General features: G+C 45.6%; 1 protein-coding gene across 1 annotated transcript; it reads right to left on the bottom strand.

Moving 5' to 3' along the window:
* Positions 1–2,348: 2,348 nt before the first annotated feature.
* Positions 2,349–23,258, bottom strand: trim71 (tripartite motif containing 71, E3 ubiquitin protein ligase; the record flags this gene model as incomplete). Its single annotated transcript, XM_079176458.1, has 7 exons — positions 2,349–2,921; positions 3,125–3,265; positions 3,805–4,302; positions 4,415–4,657; positions 8,270–8,404; positions 11,963–12,130; positions 22,506–23,258. The coding sequence occupies 7 exons, from the start codon at positions 23,256–23,258 to the stop codon at positions 2,349–2,351; spliced, it is 2,511 nt and encodes an 836-aa protein (XP_079032584.1).
* Positions 23,259–25,476: the final 2,218 nt, after the last annotated feature.

Raw genomic sequence — 25,476 nt, 5'->3', positions numbered from 1 at the left:
TTTTTTTTTTTTTTTTGGCACAATGCTTTCATCTGAAATGTTTTGGTTTCTTGACGATAAAAGGCAGAGTTTACCAGACACGTTACAGTAGATTCAACCAACCAAAAAGCTGCGAGATGAAGCGATGACCACAGTAAAAAAAAAAAAAAAAAAACGTTACTTCCACTCCAGACAGTACCATGATCTTTGGTCCTCGAGCTATGGGACATGTACTGTAACACAAGACGATTCAAAGAACGAGGTATATTAATGCATAATCATCCGACGAGGTATGCTTAAATAAAAAAAAAAAGAGTAAAAATGAGGTATTCAGAATATGTAACAAGTTGAGGTATTTGAACGTTTAAATGCACAGTAGCTATGAGTGACATACTCGAGGTATTCAAGAGATGAGGTAAAACGACCGCTGAGGTACGAGACATCTTGAGATATGACGACGTGAATCCTGATCGTGTGCAGACGGGCGCTCTCCTCAGAGGAGCGAGCCCGCCGGTGAATCGTTTCACAGGTCCTAGGCGAAGGAAGTGGCTGACAGAACCATAATTGTCGAGTGCTTCCAGTGGGACACAGACTGGACAAAACGGGTCAAAAGGGAGGTTTAAAACCCCACACAGAGTTAGTAGTGTCTATGGTAATTAGATTGGGATACAAAGGCTAATCTGAGATGCTACGATGAGCCTACGGGTCGTCTAATGGCGTCGTTTGATGGGCTGAGATGGTGGTGGTGGGGGGGGGAGGTCTCTTTGGTGCGGGTATCTTCTGTTCTCTACACGTGAACATCTCTGCTGATGAAACGGGTCATAGCACAATAAACTGTGACCAATGCACACGTTATTCTTCTTCGCCTAACACGGACAGTGCTATGAACTCAACTCTGTGCGTTTGATGAACTTTAGACTTCCCAGCAACAATGATTATTTAAGATTCTTTAAAATCGCCAAATCTACAGTTGGCCATTGTGCAGAAGTTCTAACTTTGGTTGACACCAGAAGTTGGTCTATAGACCTCCGTCTTTAGAGGAATCGGTCTACTAGCTACTAGCTGGAGAAGTCTCCTTCACTCCAAGCATCAATAAATAGGGCGGGGCCTTGTGATCACAGCCTCTCTCATTGGCCCTGGGAGCCAATGGGGCGTGGCTTTCAACCACCACCTAAAATCCAAAGGATTGTAATGTTAGGCCTTCGATTTGATGTCATTAATGTCCTCTGGACAGCCAAATGTAGGTGCCTACTTGTGAGGCTTTTGTCACACAGCATGCCTCATCAAAAAAGGGGGTCACTCAATTAAAATGATTAAATCTCTATGTGAGGATCGCTTACAGATCCAGATCTCGGAAAAATTCAACACCAAAATCCTTTGGTGGGTCCTCCCTTTTGGAGGAGACGCTGCTCTCCTTGCATATCGTTGCATCTATGGAATAGTAACAACACGGGTTGTCTTTTCTTGCAGGACTACTTATCTAGGATGTATTTTAAGGATCATTTTGGAGATTTGCTTATCAAATGAGAGCCTGAAAAGCACTGATCATTTGGAATCAGTCCTACCGTGACCTGAGCTACTTTTGATTCTATCTAGTTCGGCATCGGGTCGCGCTCTCTTCTTCAAAGGGCCGATGCATATGCGGAAAAACTAACTCGCCTAAAAAGCATGAAAAAGGACACAAAGTGTCTCCTAGTTTCCTCTGTGAGCGAAGCCCTCTAGCGAGAATAAATCATGCAGCCTCGACAGCGGTCTGAGTATTGTCTCAGCAACATTCAGGAGGTTCACTTTAACTCATATTTTTTTTTTTAAATGCACAGCAAGATTTTCTATAATCCTGTGCAAATATCAACTGAACAGTCTATTCTTTTTTTTTTTTTGTCTTTTAAATAACAAAGTATAGAGGTAGGCTTTTTTTTTCTTCTTTGTAGAACTTCACGGACTAAAACCTCTGCTCAGTGACTATGAGTACATTCATAACGAGCTAAATGAGGTAGGTGTGGAGCAGAGGGTACAAGGTTTCAAGAAAAGTGAAAAAATCCCTGAGATGGAAAACTAAGGAGAGCTCACAGAGGATTCAGAGCAGCTGAGACCGAGGAAGGGAAACATGGCTTCATCTATTGATTAGCAACGTGTTAGAGGTCCCCTTTGTCGTACACACCACAGATATCTGATTGGGAATATAGCAATGTAAATGAAAGAAAAATAAAAAATCAATAGTTTTAATTTCCCTTCACTTCAACGTGCTCTCAATCCTCTCTGAACTCTCCTGTTGTGTCTGTTGATTCATTCTCTCGCCTCCATTTCCTTCATCAAGAAAACTGCAAAAAGGGCAAACGGAGGGAGAGAATGCCAAAACAAAATAAAAACTAGAACTTGAGGATGCGATTATTTCCAAAGTCAACGACCACAATGACTCCGTCAGGCGTCACGGCCACACCGGAGGGGCGGTCCATCTGTCCGAAGCCACTCCCCTGTGTGCCGAATTTGCATAAGAAGTTCCCGTTGGGCTCGAACACTTGGACCCGGTGGTTGCGGGAGTCGGCCACGATGATGCGGTTCTCCTGGTCCACGGCGACGCCCTGCGGCCGCAGAAACTGCCCGTTCCCGATGCCCTCGGAGCCCAGGAAGCGGGCCGACTGGCAGTCCGGCCGGATGACCAGGAGCCTGTGGTTGTTGAAGTCGGTCACCACCAGGTGGTCCTCGTGGTTAAAGGCCACTCCTCTGGGAGAGTCAAAGTGTTTCCACAGGGCCCCCTCGAAGCCGTACTTGTTGAGGAAAGAGCCGTCGGGGCCGAAGAGCTGCACGCGGTGGTTCCTGGTGTCCGAGACCAGGATCTTACCCTCAGAGTTGACGGCCACGTCCCAGGGATAGTTGAACTGCCCATTCTTGGTACCCTTCTCCCCAAACTTCAGCAGGAACTGGCCCTCAAAAGTAAACACCTGTCAGACGAAGCAAATGTCTTAGGGCCCAACATGTTTACATCCGCAGCAGAGAGAGTGAGCATGAGGAGCTATGTGTTTACGTGTGTGTGTGTGTGTGCGTGTTTACAGGCCAACTTCTCGAGCATTCCACACGTGAATACGACAGGATTTCAACAATCGTACAGGATGAGTTCGTAGAAATGTGTGTGTGGTTTCCATACCTGCACGCGGTGATTGTCCTTATCGGCCACAATGATTCGTCTCTGACTGTCGCACGCAACCCCCGCTGGACGATCAAACTGACCCGGCCGAGAACCCAGAGAGCCAAACTTATGGTGGAAGGCACCGCAGGGCTTGAATATCTGAAGAGGGGAAGAAAAAGAAACCAACGATCCTGTGAAGCTCTCTCTTTAAACCTGCACGTGTAGTTTTTACAGACTTCTACAAACACACTAATGGACTTACAGCACACGTGTGACAATCACTTAAACACGTGAGTGAACGGTACATTTTTTAGGGCCTTCCCCTTAAAATGTAGTCCATTTGTTCGACTAAATACGGAGAAACAACCTTTTAATGATGAGACATCACAGTAATGATGGCGTGAGTGTGTGTGTGCGTCTCAACATCCGAACACAAAGTTTGCTAAGCAGACTCTCTGCTACGTAAACATGTCGGCACAAAAATCAACAGTGTGGAGTTGGTGAGTAAATGATGAGTGGATGATGAACTGCATACGACCACTCTAAATGCAATTACAGTTCAGATATCGGAGGAGTTCAGTAGAGACTTTGAGGGGAGGGGACATAATCAGCATGTACTAATGTGAGGGTATAGGGACAGACGACTCCCCATACTTGTGACGGTGTTCCTGCAGAGAGGAAGAGAGGCGGTGCTCTACCTGTATGCGGTTGTTGCTGCGATCGGCCACCACCACGTATCCCTCCTTGTCCACGCTGATGCCCCAGGGTCGACACAGCTGGCCGTCTCCCTCCCCCTCGCACCCGAAGGCCGACACCTGGTTCCCCAGGGAGCCGTAGCTCCGCCCCGACTTCACCGTCACCTTGAAGGGGCTGCCCTGGATGTGCTGGTTGCACACCAGCACCGACACGAGGTGCTCCCCCTCACATTTGGGCAGGTAGCCGACGGTGTACGAGCCGTTCTGGTGGTCCGTCACCTCGGCTGCGGACAGGTTTCCATCCGGGACCGACATGACTATCGTGGACACCGCGTCGCCGCCGGAGAGACGTGGCTCGCCGTCGTGGTCGTATCCGATCACGGTGAAGGAGGCGGGTTTGCCGCGGAGAGCAGTTTTTAGACCCTCGCCGTGGGCTTTGGTGACCGGGGCAAAGGCTCCGCTGCTGATGAGGCCCATGGACTGGACGGCTATGTACAGAGCCTGTAGGGAACCACGATAATATAACATCAGGCTCGGCAAACACAGCAATGATTTCACGTTAAAACCCATCCAAACGTGCTTATCTAGCATCTAGAGGGTCCCAAGCACCCACCTGGTCTGGAGGCGTGAACATGAAGCGGTCGTCCTCTTGCGCCTGCAGCAGGCCCCTCAGAGCCTTCAGTTCGTGGAGTTGGGTGAGCATTCGCTCCCTGGCCAGCAGCACGTCCAGGTGGCGGCCCTCGTCCAGCACCTGGCTGACGGCGGCGATGGTGCTGTCCAACTTGGTCAGACTCTGGTGCAGCTTCTCCACCTGCAGGTACAGAGACTTGGCCTTCACCTTACGGATCTTCTCCACCTGGAAGGAGACCGGAGCACAGAACGTTTGGTTTAATTGTTTTCTACTGGAAGGTCCCAACAGGCCACCAGCGCAGTTTTGAGCTGAAATTCTATCTGATCACCGGTTTCTATTTACTCCTGTCGCTCGCTTTAGAAGTGGAACGAGGAACAGCTGATTGGTGAAGTTGACACGAATTAAACGAGTGTCCTGGTACCTCAACACCACAGGCTTTTACCAGCAAGACGGCCCACAGGATGGCAGCAAAGAGTTGAAAAACCACGTCTGTCACATATTAAGCAAGAAGAAGAAGAAGAAGAAGCCGACATGCAGCTGGTTTGGCTGCATACAGCTTAGATATATTATAAAAACATATTTGATGTTAAGGTTGACGGAAATAGTGCATCAATGACTCCTGTGGTGAACATCACATTTATTTCTGTTTAATAAAAGGACTCCATGAATTTAACACAGAGAATATGGATTTGGTTTTCCAGATGAAAAACGCACATTTTTAGTTATCAGTAAAGACTGAACTTAAGGTGAAATATTGTGAGATTTCATCTTTAAAACTCAAATCTGCTGTGTTGAACTGTGTAGAAGAGAGTGAACCCTTCTGATGTTTATTGATGTGTATGCTGCAAATATGGGCACCGATTTAAATATTATCATTTTTAGTTATTAGCTGTATTTTCCATCTCATGTCACGCATCCTATGTCTTCTATTTAACTTGTATCTAGTCTTTTTTTTCTTATTTTGCAAAATGTTACGTTTTCTTTTAATTATGGCATTCTATTCTAATTCTGTTTATTTTAAGCACTTTGTGATGCATTTCCTGTATGAAAGGTGCTACACAAAGAATTATTATTGTTATTATTACCACGATCGTTATTATATTCCATGAGCTCTAAGCTCTTTTCGTCAACTTTGCATCACAGATGACATTTATTAACCTGTGTTAAGTTTCTTTCTTCTTGCCTGAACAACAGAATAAAATAAGACAGCGACGTGCACCGCTGCAGACAGAGCTGCCTATTCACAGAGATACCTGGTCTGGGGCTGACGGAGCTGAAGGGAGGGTACTATAGCATTACTGATTTATTCAGCTTATTGTGAGCGTCACTTAACCAAGACATGTTTCTGTTACCGTGAGAAGCCGATAAAGTTAGAGTGCAGTCAGTGAGATTAAAGCCTTAAAGAGGGTGCTAGAATCTGAGAGGCATGGATCGGACTCTTACTTACCGTCACCTAACAAAAAGAGTAGAACACAATAGCCCGACTGCCTCTATGGTGAGAAGGACTTCTGATAGAAGGGAGGAACCATGAAAGAAACAAAGAGTCCTAAAGTGAGGGGTCCTTTTGTTAATCCCTGCCACAAGTGGAACTTCAATTTGCATCTGTGAGACCTCGAGTTACACTTTATGGTCACTGTGAACAAAGACACACGTCAGGCTTCCTAATGACATCTAGTTTGAGTTCCTTCCTCAGTGGAAAACACTCACTGGGAGTGTTGGGACGCGTCTCACAGAGTCACCGAGCAAAATTAACTTTGATGTCGTTCGATCAAAACGGCTTCTTATAATTTAAAAGCTTGCGTTGCTAGCAAGACATGAGTCACTGTAGAGCGGCTTCCTGGATTCAGTTTCTGTTTTCCTGACACCAGGCGGCCATCACACTGTACAGGGAGCACTAGATGAGTCATTTCCAATACTTTGTGTATGATTCAGGGGTTGTACAGCTTAACTTGTACACGCTGAAATGACCAAAAACAATTATATTGGACAAGGGGCGCGGTCACACTGGACTCTTATTACTTAGATCTTGTTTTGGGGGGGGGGGGGGTGATTCATCAATAGTTCAAGTCTGAAAATACTCCTCAGAGGCAAACGTGCCTTCTTCAAACTACTTGTTCTGTTTGATCAACAGTCCAAATGAGTTAAAGCTGTAGTTGGTTTATATAGTCACTATATCCTGATAGTAGTACATGAGACAGACCATTTGTGAAAAGAATCTGGTTCCACCGCCTCCTTTTTATTGCTCCTGATGGCATTTGCAAGACTCCACCTCGCCCAAAGAAAAAAAAAAAAAAAAAAAACACCAATCGGAGCCGAGGAGTCTAACGCAGCCATCGGTCACAGCTTGTGAAGCTCGAGAACTCTGATCAAACTGTCAAACGAGGCAGCCCTGATCAAATGCGAACCAGGATTGTGTCGCTGCATTGAAACATATTTATTGAAACACATTTTAGTGGTTTCGCTGTAAAAATGAGAACGTTTCGAGTCGAGCCAAAACCAAGAACCGCCCACAGCAAACTTTCCCAGTGAGCAAACATGATAAACGTAAATAAATAAATGAATAATACATTGCTTTTCTGACTAATTGTTTCAGCCTCTATTTAACAGGTAGACCTCCCTCCACCACACACACAAAAGAAGTTGTAAACAAACAGTAAGACCGCCTCCAACCGGCTCTGCAAGCACCAAACATATAATCTATCAGCACCGTCCTGCTTTGCATGAAGTCTTCACCTGCCCGAGGGTACAACTGGGATAGTCAACAAAATTTCTTTCAAACAATAGTCAACACATTTGCATTCTCTTTAGCTACACTCTTAACAAGAGTACAGGCAAAGCATCTGCACTCATAAAACCTGTGTAACAGTCAGTCAGTTTGCAAGAAACAAAAGGAAAGACAGAAACTCAGTGTGTGTGCAGGGTGGGGGGTGCTACGGTTGCCTCTAATGACTTTATCAGGTCAGGGATAAAGAGTGAGTCCTGCAGTGGTGTAAAAAAGGATTAAAGGGGGAACACGGGTAAGTGAAAACCTCCTTTGTGACACTGTGACCTGCACACACTAGAGCTGTAAGATCAGAGGGAGTAAGACGCAGGTCACTTTTTACAACGTCACCGAGCCGGCTCTCAGGAGGAGAGGAAAAACGAGAGTTTGGTAGAAGTGGTGCGTGTTGGAGGTAAATCATCGGTTATGTTCCGTCAGGCCCTGAGCAACACATCTGTACATAAATGCACGAATATACATTTTATTATCTGGTTTCAGATGTTATTGATGTGGATTGTGCGTGTGTATTAGAGCCTCGACTGGTACTATGTCACTCATCTAGTACAGTCTCCTCTTTTATGTGGTTACTCATTTATTACTAAAGGGTAGCCGGGTGGGGTGAGGGGCCTCAGGGATGAGGGGGCTCTTTCTTTCACTGGCTCTCTGGGTAACCGTAAACCAGGGAGGCCCTTGCAGAGGATTCCTGAAGCGCAGGCTGCAGGCCAAACTGCCAGTTCAACAACAGGCTCCTTGGATTTGTTTAGCTTTAACACTACAAATTAATCAGTCCTGACAAGACACGACATTCTCTGTAGAAAGCATGCACGCTTATTCTCCCTGTGGACAATAGCTTTGAGATTCAGTTTAAATACAGAGCTAAAACTAATGCAATATGAGCGTGGATTCAGGGTCTTTTTGTGTGGATTCATGTAATGGTCTGTATATGTTGACTAGTAAATGTATGGTATATTTTTAGGGCTGCAGGATGAGGAAAATATGCAATAATGATATCAGTTGCACTCAGTGTACTGCTCGGTGTGGGACTTGACACTGATGAAGATGAAGGTGGAGCTCACCTTCCACAGTAGTTCACACTCTCTCTCCTCCAGCGCCTTCTTGTGTCGGAGCACCAGGGCCTTCACCTCCGTCTGCACCACCTTGGCTTTGATCTCCACCTGCTCTGCCATGGCCTGGACCTTCTCCATGCTTAGCTGAGGAAACAAAAACACAAGCATGTGATCTCACTGATGTGACCATAAACACCCCCCGTCAGTGAAGAAAGATACCCGACGCACGGTTAAATGTCACCCTGCAGTGTCCCAAATGACCGGACAGGAATGTCTAAATGCTCAAACAATCCCCCGCCTGGTCGGTTTTATTACTCTGATGGAATACAGAAACAGGATGCAGAGGACCAGGAAAAGGACACCGACGGCGACATCGTCCTTCCAACACCTGCTCAGTGTTTGTGATCTTTTTCTGTCTCATTTAGAGAGGAAAAGGAAACACGGGTCAGGAATAGGAAGTCACTTCAAACCGCACAAAATGGAGAAACTTCCTGCCGGGCTGAACCACTACTCAGTCCTGATGTTTAAAGTCGGGCGCTTATAAGCACGTTTGAAACAGTTTTCCCGCTGTCCAGTATTGAACCTTATGAAATGTGTTGAAATAATTGATTAGTTAAAATACCTGGAGCAAATCTTTATTTTAAAGCTACTACAAGGAACTTTAACTTTGTGTTGATTATGGCGCCCCCTGTGGACAAAAGCGATAGTGTTGATTGTCTGATTTTGCACGGAATCCGACCCGGTGGCCCCGATGACAAACGAAGAATAATTATATGAATATAGAGGATCTTCTCACCGATGGTCTCGTTGACTTATAGAGGCATCGGTAATAAATTGAGAAGGTTTCATTACCAGTTAAACTCCTCACAGTAACTTTATTTATCTTAATTTTTCCACTGTTGTCATCCAATTCTAACTTTAGACTATATTTGATTTTGGCAAAGTTCTTTATCTAACGCTGAGCAGTTCGGTACGTTTGTTATGTGGAAAAAAAAAAGGTTAAAATACGATTAGCTTTCCTAAACGTAAGGTTTTTACCCGGTGCCTCACAGAATAGAGTAACATAAGCAGGCCATCTGCACATTGAATGAGGACACTAAGTTTCTTAATTGCCTTGATACCTACAGGCACTGAAAAGCGACTGTATGGCTTACTCAAGGTTTGAGCTTTTACAACCCACAATTTGGGCTAAATGCCCATTTCTCTCTTTGTCTCCCTCCCTCCCCCCCTGCTGTGTTTTATCTGGCTTTTTCCTCTGGCATTTTCGGGAAGGTCACAGGGTGAACCGGACCTCACAGGGACGAAGGGGAGGTGGGATAAGGCCTTCTTTGTGATATCGGCCGCAGAGATCATAGGTCAGCTAAACCTCTACAGGTCATGATCTGCAACCCCCCCCGTCCGTCCGTCCGTCTTGAGACGCATACCGCCCACCCCCCACTGCACCGCTGCAGGAACAAAGCCCGGCAGCGGGGCTCTTTTCTCTTTCGTCTGGCCATTTGAGGTGGGCAGCTAAAGAGTCAAATAAATCAGGCCCCCAGAGAGGGAACAGCAGGGAGGCAATCCGGGAAGAATCGGGGGAGTGTTATCAATACATAGTGAGGAAGGAGGCAGGGTAAAATATAAAGCCACCGCCTCTCTCCAGTTGTCTTTAAAAAGAATCTGTAGTTTTATTCATTTGTTTTTCTCCATTATTGTTCTACTTTCCCTCCAGCACAGTGTCTCTTTTTCACACTTCTTGGTCTCATAACCTCCATCTCCATCTGATCTCTTTCCCCGTCTTTCCCTAAAACATTCCCAGAAGAGCACAGCTTGGAACACAAAGAGGGTCAAACTGACCAATCAGACGGCAGAGAGAAGGAGCCCTGGCCAACCGGGAGGTCACAAGCCCCGGAGGTCAGAGGTCAGGGAAGATAATGTGTGTGGAGCGGGCGGAAATTTCCTACCTCAGGGGACAAGAGCGCGTGTGGCGTGTGTGTGTGTGTGTGTGTGTGTGTACAGATTATGTGGCGTCAGCATTTATCCCCCATGGTGACCTGGGACAAAATGGACAAACATGTGATGTACTACCAGATGGTGGGCGGCGCTGCTTATGACTCAGCGGCACAGATCCGGGTGCTTTTAGTTAAATAAGTTATTGGAGTTGTTTGGTGATTTGACTCCCGTGTTCTGTGGTGCCTGGTGTTTTCTAATCTTTACTACATGTGGCCGGGCGTCTGGCTTTTTAACTGAGCTGTGATGTTGATATCTTGGAACTTGAAGAACACCCAGAGTGAAACAAGTACCCACACAAAGTGTGACCCAGTCACACAGAGGTCAAGCTCTGCTGAGGAGATAGTACACGGCACATTAGACAACACTAGTGTGAGTGACCCATCACTGTTGAGCCCTCCAAACTTGAATTTGTCCGAAAAATTGGAATGAAACAAACATCCCGAGGACGAAGAAGAACGGTCATTTAGACCCAGACGGCAGTTTAAAAATGTGGCATTTAGAAATGCAACTGGAAGGACGCCAAAATCAAACTATTTAAAGGAATGTAAGAGACTCCGGGTGTAAGTGACCAAATTACAAACCGGTTACGTGACCACGTTGTAGTCCGCATCATGTCCGGCCTGCTACGCGTTTGAAAGGGAAAACATGCAGACCTGATCACGCACACTTTGTCCAGAGTTCATGTCTTTAGATGGTGAACGTTTCCTGCTAAACATCAGCATGTTAGCATTGTCCATTTTGAGCATTGTTAGCATGCAGACATTCATGTTTAGCTCACAGCTTCACAGACTCCATATCTAACCGTTTGATAAATAACTGAACGGATTTAACTGCTTATTAAAATAGTTTGAATTGAATTCAAACCACTCCCGTCAGCACAAATGGTGAAAAAGTCACAGCTAGGCTATCAAACGGCAAGTGAAAGCTCTCCTCCCTTCCTTCACTCGTGCATGTGTCGTTGTATAAAGTGGAATCAACAGGGGTCACAGGAAGCTGCCATCCAATCTATAATTACGTAACTGAAGACAGTGTGTGTGTGTGTTTGTGTTGGAGTGAGAGTAAGAGGTGGGGGTGGGTGGGGGGTGAGTGATTGAATAAGTAAGTGACTGAAAAAAGGAGGGGGGAGGCAAAGTGTTCCTCTTCTAAAAAAAAAAAGAAAAAGAAAAAGGAGGGGAGTTTTCCTTTCTCTGAAATCCTTTAAATACCTCATCCACCCTTCCCCCCATCCTCCTCCTCCCCTTTGACCCTCAGCCCTGCCCCCCGGCAGACCTCACCCCATGTGACCTCCCCCCTCCCCTCCCCTTCAGGGCCAGCTGGACACCTTTAACCTCAGGCTTTCCAGCAGAGCAGGACTGGTCACTCTCAAAACACATTCAAGCTGATCTGGTCTGTGCGCTGAGGGAGGCTGGAAAGACACAGCTGCTCTCCTCGGCTTCTCCGGGAGACGGATGAGTGTGGACTTGTGTGGTTTGTCCTTCATGGAGGATTGTCTTTGTGACAAGACGCTGAAGAATCATGCAGAAGAGTTCTTTGCATTGTTTAGTTAACACTTAAATCAGGTTGACCTATTCGAATCCCGTGTGATACAAGACCATTTTCTTTTTTGGCATTAAGACAAAACAAGAATAAGTATTTTATGCAGGTTTTACGTTTGCCTCAATACTCAATACCGTTTTCCTGAGAATGTGTCTGTCTGCGTTCCTGTCTCACCTGCACCGCCTGACGTCCCTGCTGTGCGTCGGCCAGCAGCTGGATGGTGATGGCCCTGCTGTCCTGCACGGCGTCTTGCAGGTAAACGAAGGTGTGTCCCATGTGACGGCCGACGCTGCACTCCCGACAGATCGGCACCGAGCAGGACTCACAGAAGAACAGAAACACCTGGAAACACGGAGAGACGGACGGACAAATCAGTCTGGTGTTCCAAATCATACGAACAACAAACAAATCTGATAAACTGGAGAAAGATGAGGGTTATATCAAAGCTATACACTGAAATTGACAGTTTATAACTTCAGATGTTGAATACAACCAATCATTTTGAATCGTCTCATTATCTCTCACTAAAACGTTTTGAGCCACATCATAACGTTTCTTTGTGTACGCGTAGTTAAATCACTTTATTCTATATTACTTAATAACCATATATAAATGTTTGACGGTCTTAATCTTAACACATGAAAGGCCCATGAGTCTCTGTTTAGTGTTTAAGAAATGCAATCTTAAAAATTCTATTCTGTACCAAAAATATACCAAACTGACAGCAAGTAAGGACCTGTACACGTATCACTAGACGGTGAAAGTACATTGAAGTCCTTTCTGATTTGAGGGGGCGTTTTCTCAGTCAGGATCTATTTTTCTGATTATTCCGACACCACATGAATGTAGCACACGTTCCCTGTAATGGTGAACAGGTTGTTGCTACCGCTTTCACTCCTTTCACCCCCGTTCTGATATTGACCTGTGGAAATGTGGTCAATGTTTTTATAAAACGGAAACAAAGACCTATATCCCTCCCCTCTTCCTATGACAACTCAGCGAAAGCTAATGTGTTTCCCTGTTTGACTCAGGCTGACTAAGAAATGGATTGGCAGGATGAAAGCATTAATCAGTCTCTCTCTCTCTCTCTCTCTCACACACACACACGCACTCACTCACTCTCAGCTAATTAATGAGAAAAGACCATGAATGATAAGCATGTCATCCATAAACATGTGTTACCAGGGAGGCTCATGTGAGGTTAGTTTTCACATGGAAGTGTACAAGCTTCTGAGCAACGAATGCGCCTTCTTTCCTACATTTTCATTGATTGATATATATATATATATATATACCTATGTATGCCATATTACACTCCTATTTAGCAGAGATGCTCGGTATATAAATATATTGACAAAAAAAGTCCCTCGAGATAAGAAGGAAAAAAAAGGTAATTCGACCTTTGTTGCTCAATGCTAAGCTTTGCTTTAAACCCCTCGTCTGAATGCTGATTGTTTGTAATGGAAGGCTAATGAAATATGCACTAGCCATCATATCCCAAAGAGACACCAGATTAATGGCCTCCAATAGCAGGAGGCCTGAGTGGTCGGGGGAGGGGCCTGCAATCAATCCATCAATAATGGCTTGTTCCCCCAGGGAGCGGCATAATCTAATGACACACACACACACACACACAACACACACACACACCTCCCCCTTTATCTGACTTCCTCCTCTTTTCTGCCTTCTTCTTAAGCTCCCCCTTGCATCCTTTTCTTCTGGTGCTTTTCTTGCCGTCTCTCTTTCTGCTAAACCCCGTCCGCTGTCCCTGCACCACTCCGTCACTCAGTGCTCTTCTTCACTTCCTAGCCGGCCCATCCCACCCCCGCCGACATCGCCTACATTCCAGAGGGACGTGACACACACACACAGAAAAGCAAGGAATGCAGCTGGTGGAGGAAGGTGGAGATGGACGACGATGGATTTTATTTGGATCTTGACATGAAAACGCTGACTTGCTTACTCGCCATCTGTGATGCTAAAAGGTCGAGCACCTACTTCTCATCAGAGCCCGATTCAAGTCTTACTAAACTAAATATCTGAAGTAATCACGATTGTATCCAAACCGCCGCTGCATGCGCACATCAACACTTTCTACTGATTATAAAAAGCCGTTTCTAATGAAGGCCGCAGCCCCAACAAGACCCTTAAATCAGATCACAATCTAAATCAGCCTGATTATGTTTGACGTGAATCACAGTGATCTATAAAACCATTACATACGGACCCTTTTAGAAATCAGTGCTATCTTCTGACTGTATTATCTCTTCACAGTCCACATCTGTGCGTGCAGAAACATGGCGAAATGAACAACAACAGACGCCCGTTATTGAAACCACTGGAGTCCTATTTCACAGAACTAGGTCATGTGACAAATAGCCTCAACAGGCTTCTGATATCTTACACGCTCGCTGCTGCTATTCATGTGCCGTCAGCGGCTCAACAGTCCTCGTGGTGAGATACTCAAGACACACACACAAGGTTGTAGGATTGCATAACACCCTCAGCCTCTTGGAACACCAGTCAATATTATCGACCCACACAGGATACTGGCTCCTCACGGAAGGATGCTTCTCTCCCCCTCCTCTTTATCTGCCTCCCTCTAAAAAAAAGCCATCATTCGCGAGCTTTGTGAGACAAAAATACAGCTGCTGCCTTTACACATGCGGCACCAAGAACAGAACCCAGGGATGTCGCAGCGGTGCCATGCAAGAGCACACCAGGAACCTCCAGGGTGGGTGCGTGCGACGTGGAAATGGGGGAAAGACGTGAAGTGGGCGTGGTGCGCTAATAAAGTTGTAAATTCCACAGAGAACGGCCTAGAGGGGGGGAGACTTTCCAGGCAGAGGTGACTCACCCACAGAATGTGTCTCACACGTCGACATGCATGCCCTTACAAAACACACAAGCTAAAGCGCAGGTTGACGTGCGCGAAGAAGGTGCAAATGTAAGGAAAGTAAGGAAAGTAGACTTGATGTGTGATGGTTTGTCTTTGGCTGGAAATAGCCGGAACAAACACGTCATCATCGGCTATAAAGCTGCGAGCGGCAGGAGAGTGAGTTATTGTATTTCATTAGTGCACCGGATGTTTCTCTCTCTCTCTGTCTGTCCATTACGCTCCTCCATTATGAATTTACACTCACATGTTGGGGTGTGTGTGTGTGTGTGTTTGAAAATGTCTCGTCATAAACCAAAGAGATACCTCCAAAAAACTGAATTGTTTTTGCTGCCATTTAAAACCATTCAAATGAAGCTGGAGACGATTAGTCGATGAGGAAAGAGATCAATAACAACTTTGATGATCAATTTGCAGATTTGCTGATCTCTCTGTGTACATTTTATACCTTTAGGTTTTTGGAGTGTTGGTCCGATGTATTTTTTTGAAACTATCGATATATTCCAAAAAAAACAAACTACAATTGAATCCTTAACGTGAAATAATAATTAGCTGCAGCCGTAGACTAATGCTGCACCAAGCAACCCAAGTACTGACAAACACTACTCGTGGATTCGTAACTCCAGTAATTTGAGTAACTCATCTAAAGCTTAAAACGGTTAATAAATGATGGAAAGAGGGATGGGTCATTTTAAAACTACAAAGTGGCAGAGACACACAAGCCCCACTAAAAGCACAGGGGCTTTAAAACCCTGTTTAGACATTGTAGTAACATAATACACATTCTAATCCGAGGAGGAAAACAGCACCAGAATAAATGCATGGCCCCCCCCCCCCCCACCCCCCCCACCCCCCCCCACCCGCCATTATGCTCCCTCCCTCGTAAGCACTGGGAACTGGGGGAGAGGGCACGAGCACGACAGGCCAGTAAAATCTCTCCGTGCAGCACTCGCTGCCTGCGTGCAGAACGTGCAGAGTGGGGGGAAGGGACGAGGGCCATGTAATGTCACACTGTGGTGCCACAAACCAGGCCGATCTGAGACCTGTGAAAGCAACGTTTCACCGCCGGCGAGACGCTCGGGACCGTCTGCGATGTTTGTGTCTTACTCTACACCTTGTATGTCACACGCAAGTGTAAAAAAATATGCATTTCCTCAGCAGTTTGTCACACATTCCGAGTGCTTCAGAATATGTTTTGCGTCGCCTAAAGTCATGGCTTGAAACTCAATATTCAACTGGAAGTGAAATGATAATATGGCAAGTAGGAACGAGGAGAGCTGCTTTTAGAGATGAGATCAGACCGTTTCCTCTGGGATTTGGTTTTTCCAGCAGTGAGCAGAGGCTCAGGTTAGTGGGATTTGATCTGTAAAGAAACATTATTTTAACCCAGAGAAACAAAAACAGATCAAAACCACTGGGGACAGTCTTTTCAAAGTTCACAATGTAACCTCCCAGTTACATTTTAGTATTTGTTTGACTTCTTGAAATAAACAGACTTTTTCTTAAGTACGTTTTTTTAACCGTGTTGACCGTAAACGTTTTCTTCATAATCCTTAATGCCGTGAGCCTATGCACTCTGCATTTTACTGCTGAAAGGTGCGAACACACACGCACATACAACAAAAGGGAGATTATTCTAGAAGCTGTTGACAGATGTCTGTGTGTTCAGCAGCTTTAGACAAACATGTGATAAAGGTGGTTTCCTATTGATAATCTATATTTAAACATTCCTGCGTGCACTTTTCCCCCCCAAAGGCCTTATTCCTACTCACTAAATAACGTACAATTTCACCTCATGACAACTACGCACACAAAATTAAGTGTAAAAAACATTACACTGAGTCAACATAAGCACTCTTTTTACTAAATACTTAAAAAAAACGACTAACGGCTATTATCAAATTAGTAAATGCTGTTCCGTTTCCTTTAAAGAAACTGCCTATTAGACAGATTTAAATCTGCTCTTTTTGCCCTCTAAGAGACATACGGCCAGAGATTTGCACCATAAATTATGTGAAAAATGTTGGGTATTTGGGGAAAGTCGTGTCAGGTAAATCTGCCAGGCATTTGAGAGATTTGAAGACAAACGCATAACTCTGTGTCAGCGTGGCTTAGGCACTAAAAGCTGAAAAGTTCTTCCACTCGTGACAATACTGTGGAGCTTTTACTGCACAATATCCCTAATTGAGGGAATGTTAAACAACAAGCTTTCCTCTCTGAATTATCTATCTGTGAGGAAACTGGAGAGATTAGAGATTAGTTACTTTACTTATGAGGAGACAAATAGACAGCACCAGCACCCCCAGTCTGGATAATCTGTGGAATACCAAATCCCAACATTCCCAGCAATCCCGGGAGCACCATCTGCCAGACAAAGCCCCTTTTATGGAGCTCACATTCACCTCCTCTAATCTTTTCCAAACACCCTCCATATCTTGCTCACATGTAGTTTTTTTCCTTCCCTCCCCGTTCCCTCCATCACTCTTCTCTCGTTGCTATTTCCTTCCTTCCTTCCTCCCTCCCTCCCTCCTCTTCCGCTGCCCCGCCCTCTCGTGGTAACCCCTGTTGGCTTGCAGCCACGGACGCAACACACGCACACACAGACATGCCGGCCGATGTTTTGAAACTCTGCCAGATATGACAGAGGTGGACGGGGGGCGGTGGCCGTAAGCCGGCGATCTGATTGGACGGCCCCCAGAGCGAAAACAAACCACAGTCAGCTGGCCTCCTCAGCCAGTGAGCATGTTACTGACTGCTTAATACTTGAGCAGCAAAAGAAGAAAGGAGCGGGTGGGAGAGATGGGGGTCGATAAAGCAAGGGAAAGAGGGAGAAAAGGGAGTTAAACGATAAAGTGAAGAAGAGAAAGAGGGAGAAACACAAGAGGTGTGGAGCAGCTGAGATGCAACTAATGCGCGCCTGTAAACAGTCAAAGCTATTCCTGGTCACTGAGACATTAGTAAGCATAACAAACCCCCCCCCTCCTCTCACCACACTCTCACGTCAAGCACTCAGTGTTGTCTTGACTGCTCATGTATGCCAACAAAACATGACCATGTACCATGTTTAGTCCTAGAACTGGCTTTTAAGATGCTTTTGTTTTGCGAGACACAAGTGCACGACCATTGCAGGAAATCTTGAGTTGTAGCATTTATTCACCGACAAATAAACTGTTTTACGCATTGCTACGTTCACAGCTACAACGTTACCGTTTACTTATTCACCGTGAACACACAAGACACTCTTTGAAATGCTCCGTCAGAAACCCTGACAGAGTCCCGTTATGCCAGGCCGACACACAGCTCACAACCTGAGCAGCTAAACCAGGAGACTGAGTGGGAAAGTGGCTGCATGAGTCCACGACACTGTGGCTGCTGACGAATGATTGATTTTACCCGTTTGTGCGTCGGGGTTATCGTTGCGGCTGGGCGGCTTGTTGGCCACTTCAACCACATCACAACGTGCACGCAAGGGAGTGGCACTAATCTTGTCGGTTAGCGGTTAATGATTGGTTAACCAAGGTCGGCCAACAGTCAGAGAAAAACAAACTAAGTTAGCATCCTTCGCTCTTGCACATACTTGAGTGATCAACACAGCATGAGGACAGTGTGTTGCATTAGAGCCACGTTCAACTGTTTTTGCACAACGATGCTGCGATTCTTTGTTTTGATTTTTGGTTGAAGGCCGTTCGCGCGTTAGTGCCCACACCGTATCAGTACATGAGCATGGCCTTACTATAATGTATTAAACAAATCAACCAAGCTTTAGGGGTCTGCGGTCAATGTGCATGCTGCAAAGACATAGACAGTCAGCAGAGTGCAGTGCTCACAATTTAACTACAGCAACGTCTAACAAACAAACATATTCAAAATTTAAAAAAAAACACCTACAGTGGACAAAATGTGGCAGGAAGCTGTGCAATGTCCCCCAAATAGGGTTGAGAGCTTTAGCGTCAAATGTGTTAACTGCGCAATCGTGTTGAGTGAGGTCAAATAATGGCCAATTAAAAGCCCATTTGTGCCCAAGCACTGAGGAGGAAGTAGCAGGTTCCAGCTTCTGAATGGGTTTTAAATCCTCCTGTCAAAGGGAATGTGATAAATGCCTCCCTTTCTATCCATTAAATTTATATGACCAAAGTCCTCAAATGGACATCAAAGCGAGGACACACACACACACACTCCCCCCTCCCCCCCTTTAGCCTACATGAAACACATTCACAACACACAGGAAACAGGGAATGCACTCTAATTACTGGTCACATGTTGTGCATTAAACCCTGGAAGTACAACTTCATATAATCCAACTCTGTTGGCTGTGTGGAAACACACACTCACACACACACTCACACTAAAATCCTCTTCAGAGGATAACTACCTACAGATGGGAGATGCTCTCAGAAAGGAAAAAACGCTCACACGGATACCTCCAGGAGTGATGAAATGTAATCACTTGCCCCAAAAAGCAAACAGCTGCTAAATCAAGTTGAGGAGACTTTCTGCATCTATAATGTCCATCGTCTCTGACAAAGAGCAGACAGGGAGCGTTGATGAGAAAGGCAGGAGTTGGACAGAGGAAATACCCAGAGAGAGAGAGAGAGAGAGAGAGAGCGCGAGAGAGAGCGAGAGAGCGAGAGAGCGAGAGAGCGAGCGAGAGAGAGAGGGAAAAGAGAACCCAGGAGGTATAAACTCAAGTTACAGGAATTCCTCTGGCCTTGTATCAGCGTCAGTGTTGGGTTAGGTTTCCTTACACACATTCTCCAGAGAGGGGGAGTGAAACTGGTGATCACAAAGCCAGCCCAGCATGCGTTTGTTAAAGTGATCGTCTTCCCCTTACGGGACCGGATAAAACAGCGGAGAAACCCTACGAAAGGAGAGCAGAATTGGGGGAAATGTGTGTAAAGACTGTGTGTGTGTGTGTGTGCGCGCGCGCGCGTGTGTGTGTGTGTGTGTGTGCACAGCCAAGCACATAGTCAATGGCCACGACAATTTTATCTGAAGCCCTGATGGATTATGGGGGATTATCGTGTCATTAGCAGTCTCTCAGACGGAGCTGCGTATGTATTTGTATGTGGGAGGGCTGACATCACAGCGAGCAGAGGGCACTCCTTTGATGTAATCCAATTTTCCATTTCGACTACAGACACACACACACACACACACACACACACACACACACACACAACGTGGGACCCTCTCAGTGTTTCAGATGAGTAACAACTGACATGTATGCGGTTTAAGCAGGCCAACACATTCACTCATGTGAGCACAAAGCCTATACGTTCTCAGTGTGTAGTCGAGGAGCCTCATATTTCTAACCGAAGACCCTCATTTCACGGTCAATCTGTCTGTTTCCAGACATTTTGGGAATCAATTAGGGTTCTACAATTTCTGATGCATTAGATTCCCATCATGATGAAGAGTGTACAATAACAATGGGTCAGCTCAATAGTACTGATGTATTCGTGTGCGCAGAATTGGGAGAAAACTCGTGCCAAAGCAAATAAATGTGATATTCACTCCACGGCCTCCATAAGAAAAGAAAAACAACATAAGCTCTCTCTCTCTTCATACAGTTGATTAAGTTAAACATGAACTCAGAGATTTCGCCTGTTTTTCCAATAGCATGGTCTTAGTAGAGTTTGATGATGATATCAATTCCCCAAAAAACGAAAAAAGCATTACGAATGTGCTCGTATGAAAGCCTCCTTCTTTTACTCAGTAACCAAATGTCGCCAGTTAAAATTCTCGTCCTAAAACTCCAACTCTAAGGTCTAAAACTGAGTTGGTCCCAAAAATGTGTTTATTCCTCTGCGGGCTCACATAACACCGGAGAGGTGGACGGACCTCGGCTCCTGGAAGAAGCTCTGCTCCATGACTCTACACAGGCCAGACTAAAAACACGATCCGTGTACCTTCTGGTGAGAGTTGCACTCAAACACACAGGAAAGAGGGCTCCAGCTGATGGCTGGCTGACTGCAGATATGCATGTTTGTTCTGGGTTTAGGTGAGAGGAAATGACTAGTTCAAAGACACAACAACACGGAAACCAACTGCTTTAGTGCTGCTGGAAATCTGATTTAATAGGACGACATGATAGCAAAATAATGGGCTGCAACACGTCAAAGAAATACATTTTGATGCAAGTATCAAACTACGTCTTGCAGCAAAGGCCTCAGTTGTCGTCTCCAGAAACCAGCTCACCATAATCCATAAACTACATGACAGAAATATCTGCTTGGAGCTTTGCTGGTCCCGGCTGGTCATGCTGACACCTGAACTTGAATATTGGCCGATACCGAGATCCTGTGCGATACCGGTGCATAAAATGTATTCTTCTTATCGCCTAACAGTTGCATACTACTATCCCTGTCTAGATCTGGTAGGACTGTTTCACCACCACTAGCAAATGGGAACTTGAGATTTAAGTAAATTTGCATGGGATAAGCAAACTAGGGTTTAACAGAACTAAATGCACTGAGAAGAGGAGACGATCATCGTCCTGTGAAGTGCAAACAGGCCAAACCTGGTCTCTCCAAACAGAGCGACTGGGAAGATAAAGAAGCATTTTATTATATGACGGATGTGGAGCTGGGTGATGGACAATGGCGCTGCTTGCTCAGTGCTTGTAGGTAAAGAAAGACTTCTCGTGTGTCACTCCCTTCCACCGGTGAGTGAGTGAGTGAGTGAGACATTACTGGGGAAATGAAGCCCTTACTGGAAAACTGTGCTCACCTATTTACTGGCAATGGAGAGAGGGAGGGGCTGAAAAGTTAATTGGAAACGTGAACTGGGCTTTTGTGACCTGGGCCCTTTTTTTTTTTTGAAAACTGCACGACTGAATTACACGTATCAATATCGCAGCGTTTGTTATTTACACTCGTCACACTTTAAAACGATCACTAAATAACTCTGAACCTGACTTTGCACGCTTTGCTTTTCTAATAGTTCTGGAAACTAGTTGGACTCTTATCATAGAGATTTGGGAAGTCAGAAGAAGACAAAATAACTTGTTACTCATGCTCTTGTGGTGTATTCCCTCCAGCAGCAGGGAGAACTTCCTTGAGCTCCTCAACAGAAACTAGAAGTGGTACAAAAGTATATTCCTTAAGACCCCCTTCTAATGCTGTTTGTTATTCTTCCTGGCCATATGACTAAACTCAAGAAAAAAAAGCTGCTTTCCTGTTTTACAGGCCTTTGTAGTTTACTATGCCCAGATCACATGGTCCCTTTGGGCCCCGAGTTCCAACTTGTCTTTCCCATTATCAGAGAGAACCTGGATCTCCATAATATGTTCAGTGGATAGGACTTCCAACAGTCATAGAAACATGTGCGCAGTTACTACAGGGGGCCTCTCTCTGGCCTGAATGGATGGTGTGGTACAGATTAACCAGACTCTGCATGTGTCTATGCTTATGTGTACGCAGGGTCTGTCTGATTGTGTGTGTGTGTGTGTGTGTGTGTGTGTGTGTGTGTGTGTAAATCCAGCTCAGCACACGTGCCTGTTCGTCTCTGGGGAACTAGGTGAAGAGCCACTCAGCTCCCTTTGAACCTAAGGCCATATGGCCCCCAGTGTGGTTCTATACTGCACACAAAACTGTGTGTGTGTGTGTGTGTGTGTGTGTGTGTGTGTGTGTGTGTGTGTGTGTGTGTGTGTGTGTGTGTGTGTGTGTGTGTGTGAAATATAATCCACCACAATGTGAAGAAACCACATGAATGATATAAAAAGATTATACTGATAATATGTCCCCTTCCTTTCTAAATGAGCACATCTAGACTCTTCTTCTGTGGTCCCAGGTGCGGTAGTTTAGTTCTCGCTCCACTCACCTCGTTGTCGTGGTGCTGGCAGAAGCTCATCTGGTCCTGGAACAGGGACAGCAGGGCGAAGTTGTTCTGCAGGGACTGGGCCAGGGACACCTGGTCCGGGTTGCTGTTGACGTTGACCCGGCCCAGGTGGAGGTTCTTCCCCAGGCGCTCGATGAAGTGGTCCTTGGTCAGCCGGACCCTCTGGTGTGCACGCACACAGTTGTCACACAGGTACTCTTGGCAGTCGAGGCAGTGGGAGGTGGCCGGGTTCTCCTCGTCGCAGGAGCTGCACTGGGGCACTCCCAGGTGGCTGGGTAGCAGGAGGCCTCCGTGAGGGTGATGGAAGCCAGAGGAGCCTCCACCTAAGCGTTGGTGGTGCTGGTGGTTGTTGTGAAGGTGGTGGCGGTGGCCATTCTTGTTCTGAATCTGCTCCTCGGAGCTCACCACCACGTCCAGCAGGTTGCTGAAGAGGAAGTTGGAAGAAGGCAGGGAGTCCACTCCGGCCTCCTCGGAGATGCACACCCTCTGGTCGCAGGTGGGGCACCGCAGCTTCAGTGGGTCTCCTGGGCTCCGCTGGCCCTCCAGACACGGCCTGCAGAAGGCGTGGAGGCAGGGCAGTACGTGGAGCCTCCTGGTGGTCTGGCTGGAGGAGGACGAGGTGTGCGAGGAGGACGATGAGGTAGAAGAGGAGCTGGAGGAAATGGGAGCGGAGGAGCCGCACAGCTCCTTGCAGAGCGGGCAGGTCTGCAGGTCCGATTCTGGGAACGAAGCCATCTGTGGGCGTCACGTCAGCGAATCACAGGCTCAGTTTACAGCACGCGCAGCGATGACGTTGAGGTATTTATTTGGTGGACACATCGGCCCCGTTGTGTAGAAAATAAAGTTGTATTTGAGGTAGATTCATGAGGTATTAAAGACAGTTCAACAGTGAAAACGGGGCTTTTTAATACAACTCTGTCCCGAGGTAGGCAGTTCTTCAAAGATTATTTCTGAGGTAAATAAAAACAATAAAAATACTTAAGCTGTTGAGATCATATCGATTCCGTTGTGTAAGGCATTCACAATTAGTTGTACATTTTATTTTCTGCTTTTTTTCCCTCCTCCTCCTCCTCCTCCTCCTCCTCCTCCAAATTTAGGCCCGTGTCGTCGTCGTTGTGTCTTCTCTCTAGTCCACCATCCGGGTCCATTCAGGCGGCGTCGGGCGCAGCCAACGGTCGGTTGGTAATCGCAGCGCGAGCCTCGGACCGCGAGACCGTAAAATATTCATCAAAGCGATCTCATGGTGTGTCACAGCTCTCCGGTAGAGCCAAAACAACCAGACGGGACGTCTACCGCGATCCTCCGTGTGGGGGTGAATTCACCGGTCCGACCTTGTGAAAGAGGCCGCTTTACAGCGCTCCTTTTCCCCCTTCAGTCGGTCGGTTGGTCTCCCTCTCTGGCTCTGCGTGGAGGAATGCGCAGGGGGGCTTTTTCCCCTCTGGCTGCGCCGAAAACAGTGCCTACAACCCGGGAAAAAAAACAACAAACAACTCGGTCCAACGGCCGACTGGACCTGAATTGCGTCCCGTACTTCGTTGTTTACTCCCGGACGAATTACCGTTAACGTAAACATAAGGCGCGAGCTCTCGTGGGTGCGTATTGCTGCAGCTCCTCGGGTCGCTCTTATCCGATTGAGAGAAAAAAATGGACCCACTTCCGCCCAAAGGAGGAGAGAGGGGTGTGCGCCAAACGCTCGCTCCCGATAGCGAGAGGGGGGGGAGAAGTGTGGTCACATGCGCGTAGATAGATACTTTATTAAAGCAGGTAAAGCAATACAAATAACAGAGTAAGACATATTAAAAATAAAAAATGCAAATATAAAAATAAAAATGCACAATATATACAATAAAAATAACAGAGTAAAAAATGCACAATATATACAATGAAATACAATAATATTAAAATGAACTAACTAAACAATAGTGCGTGTCAGTGGTGGTGTTATTATGGTGTGCACACAGTTTAGCCCCAGTTTAAACAGATCTAACTGTTTCAAAATAGGAAACTTTAAAGTTAGGCCTCAGAATATTACATCCTGTGGAAGTCATCCTGAAGTCATATTTACAATACAAACATTTCCCTGTTCGTTAATTGGTTTCAAGTGAGTCCATACAAACATTATTATTTTAAGATGTAAGCTACATCTTATAAAACATCTACAATTATATATGTAAGTGCAAAAAACAGCATGCTCTGTAAAAGGAAGGTTTTCTGTTTTTATTTATTTTTAAAATGCACTTTGAGCTACATAATCTGCATTAAATAAATAAAGATTATTATTATATAAATGTAAGAAATATAGTATATACGTGCAAATATGCAATACATTATCATTGATGGAGATCAACACAATAAGATAAACTAACCAATTAGCACAAATAAGATACATATTTTTCAACATTTTAAAAACCTTGTTGCACAGATTACTAAACTACTAATTAAGTAAAACATCCTCTTGTTTTACGTGTACATCTGCAAAGGAGAAAGTATCTAATTTAAAGTATCTAATTTGATGCAGACAGCATGCATTGTGCCAGAGTAAACAGTTGTTTGTGAAGCACAGAGGAGGCTATACTTAGAGTCCTGACATACCGAGGGCTATTGATCTGCTGTCTTTCTTCTCTTTTCCTCCCTCCTTCTGAAAACAGATGGGAGCAGAAACACAAGAGAGGACCGTAAAACTGGGCGGACTCGCCTCAAAACCTCTTAAGATAGCAGTCAGCAGCAGAAGTCATGTAAAATCAGATAAGATAAAATAAACCTTTATTAGTCCCACAGCGGGGACATTTACAGGATTACAGCAGCATAGTGCAAACGAACAAGAGACGCAAGGAGAAAAAACAAGATAGAACAAGTATAATAAATACATAATCCCACAATAATTAAGTTAAAAAAAACTAATATATGTATAGTCTGACTGAATGGTTGTTCACTCCTCCATCCCTCATCTTTA

Source organism: Pholis gunnellus, assembly GCF_910591455.1.
Source record: "Pholis gunnellus genome assembly, chromosome: 16".
NCBI lineage: Eukaryota > Metazoa > Chordata > Actinopteri > Perciformes > Pholidae > Pholis > Pholis gunnellus.
Note: the sequence above shows the minus strand (reverse complement) of the source record. Positions and strands in the feature narration are given on the sequence as shown.